We start from the raw sequence: 9,725 nt of genomic DNA on the forward strand, positions 1-9,725 counted from the left end.
AAGGACAAAGCCAGGATCTGGATCACCTCATTGTCCCCCAACTAGGAGAGAATTCACTAGACTCTTCACCCATCAAAGCAAGGTTGATAGTTTATTGAGCAGTCTTATTATTTATCTATTTATTTATTTATTTATTTATTTCGAGACAGGGTTTCTCTGAGTATCCCTGGCTGTCCTGGAGCTCACTCTGTAGACCAGGCTGGCCTCAAACTCAGAAATCCACCTGCCTCTGCCTCCCAAGTGCTGGGATTAAAGGCGTGCGCCACCACCGCCCGGCTTTATTATTATTTATTATTGAGCAGTCTTAGTTGATAGTTTATTGAGTCAGGAAGTTGGACTTCCCAGTACAGCTTGAAGGACTCAAAGACCCCAGGCCTTCTGATGACCTCACAGTTTGATCATTCTGGGTCCCCGGGTCACATCTGTTCAGTATCCTCAAGTCCGGCTAGGCAAGGCTTCCTTTCTGCAGAAATGCAGAGGAGTCCGGGAAAACAAACAAACAAACAAACAAACACAACCACTCAGGCGCCAGGCATGGCCAGCAGATCCAGCTCAGACCCAAGACCTCTGGGACATAAGTTAGGCCCCTCCTTCTCAAGCCGAGCTCGCCCTCCAGCTTTCTCCCTCCTCTTCCCCTCCTCCATTCCTCTTTCTTCCTCTCTCCTTCCTTCTTCAGTCCCTCCCCCAACTCTCCTTCCTCCTCTCCACCCAGGCTCCCTCACCATCTTCCTCTCCGGTCGCGCCCTAAGCCCCTCCCTCTCCCTTCACCAGCTCTCCTCCTGCTCTGTCCTCCGGTTTCTCCCCTCCCTCCTCTCCCTCCTCCCCTTCCAGCCTCCAGCTCCTCCCCACCCCTCCCGCCCGCCCCGGGGCCCCGCGCTCGCCTCCCTCTCTCCCGCCCCGGGGCCGCGCGCTCGCCTCCCGCCCAGCTTTCCCCGCGCTGGGCGCCGAGGCTTCGCACGGCCCGCGGAGCCGTCCCTCCTCCTCCCTCCCAGAAGGCGAGGCCGAGCGTGGCGGCCATGGAGGCGGCGGCGCGCAGGCGGCAGCTCCCCGGAGCGGCGGGCGGCGCGGGTGTCGCGTTCGTGCAGGCCAGGTGCGCGTGGAGCGGGGACAGGGAGGCCGCGAGGGGCCCCAGAGTTTGAGAGACCTCGCCAGGGTTAGGGGTAGGCTACTCGGAGGTCACCCCGGCCAGCTCGGCTGAGTTCCCTTGTCACTTCCAAGTTTTCAGGAACCTCCTGCTCTAGGCAAGACTGACTCTCTTTTCTCGGCCAGGGAAAAGTGGGCCGTTAACCGTGGACAGGGAAGTGGCACGCACCCATCCTGAATGAGAGGACGCTCCCCTCAGAGGGGAGATGTTTGGGGTTTCTCTGGCTCGACAGGGCAGAGCCAGAAGCACAAAACCCGCCTTTTCCTCTTTTCCTCCAGTCCGCCTCAATCCGCATTCCCCGCACGTCACACGTATTGATTAAGCACCTGTCATGTGCCTAGCGTTGTGCTGGAGGGCAGACAAACAGGAAAGTCGGAGCCAAAGCAGGAGACAGCTTATCCTGGAGGGCTTTCTGGAGGAGTTGAGCAGTACAAGACTCTGTAGAGGACAGACACTTAAGGCTATGAGGCTGGGCATGGTGGCTATGCTTTTAACCCCATCACTCAGGGGGCAGAGGCAGGTTTCTAGGGGGATGTAGTTCAGTCGGTTAGCATGCAGGAAGTCGTGGGTTCAGTCCCCAGCCCACAGAAACTGGGCATAGTAGACAGTGGAAGAATGTGAGGAAAGACAAGGAGTGTAGTGGTGTTGGACAAGTCAGGGATGTAAGAAAAAATGAACGACAGGGGCTGGACCGACTTCAAAATGCCCCGAATGCCCCAGAATTGGACAAGAAGGCCCTAGAGTCTGAAATTAGAGGAGGGACTTACTCTGGACATAGTTCCAGAAACGTGTTGTCTGCTTGCGTTTTTGACTCGGGAGCAATTCTCTGTTCATGTGCTAGGCTGCTTCTGGTAACATTTCTACCTGGTGGTCATCCTATGAGCTCTCCGTCGCTTAGTAACACGGTAGCCATCTTAGTTTGTATATACACGCTATGGTGGCAGATTTGCCCTTAGGCACATTATTGAGCATCTTCTTGTCACTTGAGGGTCCCTTTACCTCATCATCTCTGACTGATAAGAAAGTAGGTCCAGTGTGCTGTAAGGAGCCTGATCAGACTGAGGCTCAGGCCGTAGAACATCCGAAAACCTACCACAAGTCGAGCAGGCATTCGGCAAGCTGCCCACGGCACTGGGGGTCAAAATTATCTTCTACATTTGTGGCGGTCACGGCTGTTCTCTACCTGTTAGCTGTGCATTGATGCTACAGTGTTTACATTATTTAAGCTGTCTTTGGTTTTCTGTTGTGTTTAGACAGGGTCTCTATTATGTAGCCCTGGCTGTCCTGGAACTCCATCTGTAGACCAGGCTGACCTTGAACTCAGAGATCCACCCCACCAGACTCTGCCTCCAGAGTGCTGGGATCAAAGGTCACTGCTGTCTCTGAGACCTTTTTTTTTTCCCCCTCATTGTTGTTTGTCTGCATGTCTTCACTTTTATTGAAATATCCCGGTCTCATTATGTCAGGCATCTCATTGGTTATAAGGAGCTGGAGCCCCGTCTGTGTCTACTCCTCATGCATAGCTCTTTAGACAAGCCCTTTGCTTTTCCGCCTCCCAGGCTTGCAGATGCTGCTGTGTGGAACTGGCTTCCCAGCTGTCGAGGTGTCAGTTTCCCCTGTGTGGTAGACTTGGGAAGTGGGGGGGGGGGGGGGGGGGGGGGGGGGGGGAGCAGGAGCCAAGGCAGGGCTTGCCTCAGGTTACCTGGCATTGGCTTTCACCACTATCCTCAGCTCTGCCTGTTGCTCCTGATAGGGGCCTAGGACCAGCCTGGACTTAGCCTGGGAAGTTTGGGGGTCAGGAACTTGGGACAAACTTGAGGTTGCTACCATCGAAGCCCCACAGAAGTAAACCTTTCAGATGTTTGCCTGTCTTTGTATTGCTGGTACAGGAAGGCTTTTATTAGGCTGAGGAAAAGCACACGCGGCAAGCACACAGAGAGAAAGACCTGCAATGCAGAGCGGGATTCTGAAAATCCATGTGTGTGAGTCTGGATTCCAGAGCTCGGGTCTTCCCCCTCATCCTTGTTGCTACCTCTTTTCCCCAGCTGCCCTTCTAAGCTAGGCTGCACTAATGTCAGGGGTTCCCATTTACTGAAGTGCTTACTGGGATAGAGGGAGAAATTGTTAAGGAGCCTCTACTGTGAGCCAGTAATTTCAAGAGGCGGGCACCAAGTGCCCCCATTTCCCCGTGTGTGCTTTCAGAACCCCTTTCTTTTTCTTTTTCCTTTTCTTTTTCTTTTTCTCTTTCTCTTTCTTTTTCTGAGACAGGGTTTCTCTGTGTAGTCCAGGCTGTCCAGGCTTGCTAGGAACTCAGAGATCCCCCTGCCTCTGCCTCCGGAGTGCAGGGATTGGGGATACACAACACCTCCTGACCCCTTAATTCTCTATCCCGAGCATCCCAGCTCGGTCTGAGTTGGGGGCTTCAGAATGAAACACAGAGGACACCCTCCCCTCCCTGCAAACTCTTCACCCCTCAAGGCTTGTTTGAGGCCTGTTCTGAAAGTCATAAGGCAGAAGGACGCTCCAGGGGTGCTGTCACTGAACTCTGAGCAGTCTGCATGGTTAACCTGAATATCTGCCCTGTCTTAGGCCTGGCCAGCTCTACCATTCTGTCCCTGATAGGCCTGGGATTTCTGCCGTCGTGCCTTCTCCTCCCCCATGCCTTTTCCTCCCGCTCACATGTAGCTTTTCTTCCTGGTTGAAAGTGACAGTCCCCATCTTAAAGCACTCTTCCTTTTTGTAGGCTCTGCCTATTGTTCCTGGCTACACTGATCCTTTTCTGGAGTGAACTCAAATGTCAGCCGGCTTATTACAGTGATTGGAATAGTAAGCTGTTAAGAGCACAGAGACCCAGGCTTGAGTTCTGTGCTATCCAGAACTCCTGCATTTCCGTGGCAGTTAGTGTGAACTCCGCAGCAGCACCACCCTAACCCCAGTAAAATGTGTAAGCATGTATGGCCCCAGGCAGCCTGCCATGTGACACAAGAACACTCTGCCCGAGTGTGCGTGCACACACACACACACACACACACACACACACACACACCCTTTCTTTGAGGCCACTTTATTTTCTCTTGGCTGTCTTTGGAGGGTGGAACCTTCATCAAAGGCAGTCTTGGGACTTGCATCCTACAGAGTCAGCACCAGAAGGCACTCTTTCCCCAGCTTACCAAGCCCTCCCTGTGGCTAACACTACCTCTTGGGAAAGAAGCAAGAGTTGGGAGAGAGGCAATAAGAGTAGTCAAAACAGCTCCTTACTACATTGGTGGGTGACAGTGGGTGAACTCTGACCTCAGAGCCTCAGCGTTTTAGTCTAAAAGCAGTAGGGAACAGCCTTGCCTCCGGTGCCACTGCCTAGGGTTAGCTGAGATGCCACGGGTAAAGGTCGTAGCATCTTGCACAGTTGGTGATCAGTGTGTGGTGGGGGGGGCACGAAGTCTGGGGACAGGAGGCTATGCTGATGGTGGAGCCTACTCTACCTGCTCTGCCTTTTATAGAACCACAGATTCCCCAGAGGCCTGCCTCCCTGGTCCCGGGTAGCTTGGTCCATCATCTAATTATTTTTGGGATTAGCGGGAGCTAATTAGCTGAGTTCAGCAAATATAGGACAATGACAACAACACCTACAGACGACCATGTGCCCATAGGGGAGAGATACTGAACTGACCACAGTGATGGTTTTAAGTCAGCCCAAGCCAGGGACAGAGCTGATCTCTGGAGGTCAGGGATCCGCATCCCCCATGCCTGTTGTGGCCACACACACAGGACAGTGAGACTGTCCCCATCACCTTAGGAGCTACCAGGGTTTTGTCTCTGATTGGTAAGCATGATGTAAGAGAGACTGATGGGGGAGGTTGGAGAGTTGGGGGAACCTTAATGATCTCTCCTTTGGGGCTGCCGATAGGGCTCTGTGGGTTAAGGTACCCACTAAGCCTGAAGATCTGAGTTTGCGCTTTAGCGGAAAAGAGAGCAGCCTTGAACAAAGTCTTTCAACCTCCATATGCATGGCACAGTAGGCGTGCATGCTCATACACTCAAATAATTGTTTAAAAAAAAATTTTTTTTTTAAAAGACTCCCCTCCTGAGGGCCTTGTTGGAAGAGCACACCACCAGTTTCATGCTGCTATGACTGGCTTGAGTTACTGAGGAATGCTTGTTCCCTGTAGGGCTGGTGTGGTTTGGAAATGCATTCTCAGAGAAGCCCTCCCACTGGAAGGGGGAATGCCGGTGAACTTCAGTGCATCTGTGAATAGCAGGGGACCAAGTGCTTTGAGAGGGGGCAGGCTCATGTTGTGTGTGGTACCTCCTTCCCCTGTGTTTCTTACACCACTGCGTCCTTGGTGGCCTCTTTCCCAGGCTCTGATGTGCACTGTAAGAGAGATAACAGTCCAGCCGCTCCAGGCACCTCTGCAAAGCTGAGGAGGTGGAGGGAGGCTGTGGTCCCACAGCAGTCCCCACAGACCAGTCACCACGGACATACTGTGGGATGGAGATTAGAAGAATAAACCGAAGCCTAATCATTCAGGTCTAGATATTTAGTCTGTTGGGTGCTTTTCCCTCTTGTTTGTAAAAAACGAGGGTAACAGTCAATTCTCCAAGAGTTCCTGTAAGGTTAGAGGAATGGACTGAGTAGATGGGGATGTGGGGATATCCTCCACGGTGGGACTCATGCTCAAGTGTCCTGGGTTCCATTCCCAGCATCTTACACACACACACACACACACACACACACACACACACACACACACACACACCACCACCACCACCACCACCGCCACACACATCCATCAACTCGGGACTGGAGAGATGGCTCAGTGGTTTTAAGTGTGTACAGCGGAGTACTGCAGAGGACCAGCATTCAGTTCCTAGCACTCATGTCAGGCAGCTCACAACCACTTGTAACTCCAGGCACCTGCAACCCATATGCACATAAATACAGGAAAGCACTCACGCAATCAGACACTTGCCTGTGGTGCCTGGAAGCTAGTGGGTGCTTCATGCCTGTGTCTGTCATCATACTTGATGTCTCTCATTCCTTTCTTTCTTTCTTTCTTTCTTTCTTTTTTTTTTTTTCAAGACAGGGTTTCTCTGTATAGCCCTGGCTGTCCTGGAACTCACTCTGTAGACCAGGCTGGCCTCGAAATCAGAAATCCGCCTGCCTCTGTCTCCCAAGTGCTGGGATTAAAGATGTGCGCCACCACCGCCTGGCTTCTTTCTTTTTTTTTAAAGACTTACTTATTTTATGTATGTGAGGATGCTGTTGCTGTCTTCAGACCTACCAGAAGTGGGCATCAGATCCCATTCCAGATGGCTATGAGCCACCATGTGGTTGCTGAGAATCAAACTCAGAACCTCTGGAAAAGCAGCCAATGTTCTTAACCTCTGAGCTATCTCTCCAGCTATCATCCACCCTATTAGTCTTCCATGTCTTGCTTTGTTCCCACCATCATTCTATAAGGGAGGCTTGACAGTGGCTTCTCCATGGGTCAGCTTCTTCCTGAGCCACAGGGTATTTGGGCCAACTGAAACTCACTGTCCTCCTGATTACATCCAGTTTCCCATCTAGATAGCATACATGTTCTGTCTTCAAGTGCCTAGACCTCTGTCTTTCCCTTAGGCTGAGAGCAACCCGGGAGGAGAGAGGGCTGACCCTAGTCTCTCATTCCTCACCAGGCATGGCTCCGTGAAGGCCGAGGACAAAGACCGCACAGCCCCCTTCCATTCTGACCTCTGGTTCTACTTCACACTGCAGAACTGGGTTCTGGACTTTGGCCGCCCCATTGCCATGGTAAGTGTGAGGCTGAGTCCTGCTGAACGGCCTCATGGCGAACCCAGAGGCTTTTCTATTCTGTAGCTGTATGACAGGCCAGCCATGCAAGGGAGGGCCTGGGAGGGCCCGGTAGACACCGGGTGTTCCCTGTAGCCCACCTTGAAGTAGTCAGACCAGGTTTAACCAAATCCCTGAGCCAGACAGAAGGTTTGGGGAAGGGACCAGAGCATAACTGTCCTCCCTCATTGTCCTCTGGAGGGGGAGCCCATTAGCTGGTTTTGCATATTATAACTGACCAAATTTGTAATAATTGAAATAAAGTCACTTCCAAGTACTGAGAGTAGAAGTCCCCAGATAAGGAAGTGTTAGACCTTCCTGGTCCCATCCCTGGGGCATACCCTTCCATTCTTTTCTCTGTTTACATAAACATATATAGAAATTTCTTTTTTTTTCCCCAGCCAAAGGAAATTTTGTTTTATACCCTATATTCTGCACCTTTTGTTTTTTTGATTTTTCAAGACAAGGTTTCTCTGTGTAGCCCTGGCTGTCCTGGAACTCACTCTGTAGACCAGGCTGGCTTTGAACTCAGAAATCCGACTGCCTCTGCCTCCCAAGTGCTGGGATTAAAGGCGTGCACCACCACTGCCCTGCTATATTCTGCACCTTAATTGCTTTACATTAGAATATCTCTATAGCATTATATGCAAATGGCTGTTTCTGTTAATGAAGCTTAACCTTCCACTTGTACTTTGATGGCCTGTCTGAGCTACGTGGTCTTAAGAGAGACCCTGTCTTAAGACAAGACAAACCTAGCTGCTAAACACTTCCAGCAAAGTGGTAGGTGACAAGATTAACATACCCAGATCAGTAACCTTCCTCTATACAGGCAGACACAGGCTCACAAGGAAGTCGGAAAGACAGTCCCATTCACAGGAGCCTAGAAAACAAAACAACATGCCTTGAAATAAACTTAGTCCAGGAGTGAAAGACCCACCCAGGCCTGCACAAGTTCCGCAGGCACTTGAGGCTCCTGGCAGTCAGTGGAATAAAACAGATGTGACTGTGATAGTATATTTTTGGTTAAAAAAAAAAGGCTGAAGGAATTTCAAATTAGGAAGGATTTTAGGTTGTAAATGTGTTCTGTCCTTAAATAAAAGATTAAATAAAACATAAAAGTGTAAAAAATAAAAATTGGAAGAAAAAAAAAATTGCTACCATGTAGAGGGCCTAAGCTAGGCCCTGGATTTCTGAGTATCGTGTATGACTGGGGAAGTCCACTTGTCTGTGGGGCTCAGTTTCTCTCTGGGAGTCCTTTTGGCCTGGGGCTGCTAAAGGGGTTCCCAGAGAACACAGGAAATGCTCCTTGTCTGTGAGGGGCTGGTGTCCAGTGGCCTGTAGGCTTCCCTGAGAGTGCATGCTCTCTTCCGCAGTTGGTATTCCCAATCCAGTGGTTTCCTCTCAACAAGCCGAGTGTCGGGGACTACTTCCACATGACCTACAACATCATCACGCCCTTCCTTCTGCTAAAGGTAAACTGGCCCATCTTCCTCCCATCCTCTCCCTCTCCCTCTCCCTCTCCCTTTTCTCCCTTTCCTGTTCTCTCTCTCTCTCTCTCTCTCTCTCTCACACACACACACACACACACACACACACACACACACACACACACACACACGCGCGCGCGCGGGCACGTTCATGAGCTGGTAAGCTTGTTCAGTGGGTCAGGTGCTTGCTGCCAAGCCTGACAGCCTGAATTTCAATTTCATCCCCACACAACAGAAAAGAGAAACAACTCCCACAGATTGCCCTCTGACCTTTACATGTGTACCTACATAAACACACACACGAAATAGGTAAATGTTTCTTTAAAAATTTTAAAATGAGGGCTGGAAAGATGGCTCATCAGTTAAGAGTGCTGACTGCTCTTCCAGAGGTCCTGAGTTCAAATCCCAGCAACCACATGGTGGCTCACAACCATCTGTAATGGGATCTGATGCCTTCTTCTGGTGTGTCTGAAGAGAACAATGGCATAGTCATATACATAAAATAAAATAAATCTTTTAAAAAAATTAAAAATGAAAGACACTTCAAATCTCTAAAAGTAGGAAAAGATTCGGTTTCTGTGGTTTTTTAGAACAACCATGCTCATTTCATACACCCTGACATTTTCTTTTTTTTTTTTTTCCCCTCTGGGGCCTGTCATTCAAAAATGACAGGTCTGTGCATCACCATAGCCCTCCAAAGGTGCACACAGGACACACTGAGGTAGGGGAAGGGCCAGGCCTGGTCAGGACACCTGCCTTGAAGCTCTGGTATCTCCTCTAACTGCTCCACCCCATGTTCCTGGAGAGGAAGTGTGTGTGTTTGGCAGACCCTGCTGGGTTTACCCCCTACCATGATCTGGAGCTAGACTGCCCTACTAAGGAACCCATAACTTCCAGAGGGACTTTCTATCCCATTTTTCTGAGGGAAGGGAGGCAGAGGTTATCATCCACCGTAATTGAGGCATGGACCTCATTCTCCACCTCAGCTTATCGAGCGGTCCCCCCGAACGCTGCCGAGGTCTATAATCTATGTCAGCATCATCACTTTCATCATGGGAGCCAGCATCCACCTGGTGGGCGACTCAGTCAACCATCGCTTGCTCTTCAGTGGGTACCAACACCACCTGTCCGTCAGAGAGAACCCTATCATCAAGAACCTCAAGCCGGAGACTCTGGTGAGGCTGCCTCCCCCCCCTCCCCCCCTGCCACGGACCGGGATTTCTCGCGGGGTCCCTGTTCCGCGGGACACGGGATTCTGGCCAGGTGG

The 9,725-nt window shown here is 50.9% G+C and overlaps 1 protein-coding gene across 1 annotated transcript in view; it reads left to right on the forward strand.

Moving 5' to 3' along the window:
* Positions 1-697: 697 nt before the first annotated feature.
* The window catches only part of Cln6 (CLN6 transmembrane ER protein), a 15,449-nt gene continuing 6,421 nt past the window's right edge, over positions 698-9,725 (forward strand). The window contains exons 1-4 of the mRNA XM_031344847.1: positions 698-1,090; positions 6,818-6,932; positions 8,345-8,443; positions 9,445-9,633. Coding sequence (XP_031200707.1) covers positions 1,017-1,090; positions 6,818-6,932; positions 8,345-8,443; positions 9,445-9,633 — 477 coding nt within the window. The 5' untranslated portion in view covers positions 698-1,016. The remainder of the gene's footprint in view (positions 1,091-6,817; positions 6,933-8,344; positions 8,444-9,444; positions 9,634-9,725) is intronic.

The sequence above is a fragment of the Mastomys coucha genome, unplaced genomic scaffold, assembly GCF_008632895.1.
Source record: "Mastomys coucha isolate ucsf_1 unplaced genomic scaffold, UCSF_Mcou_1 pScaffold23, whole genome shotgun sequence".
NCBI lineage: Eukaryota > Metazoa > Chordata > Mammalia > Rodentia > Muridae > Mastomys > Mastomys coucha.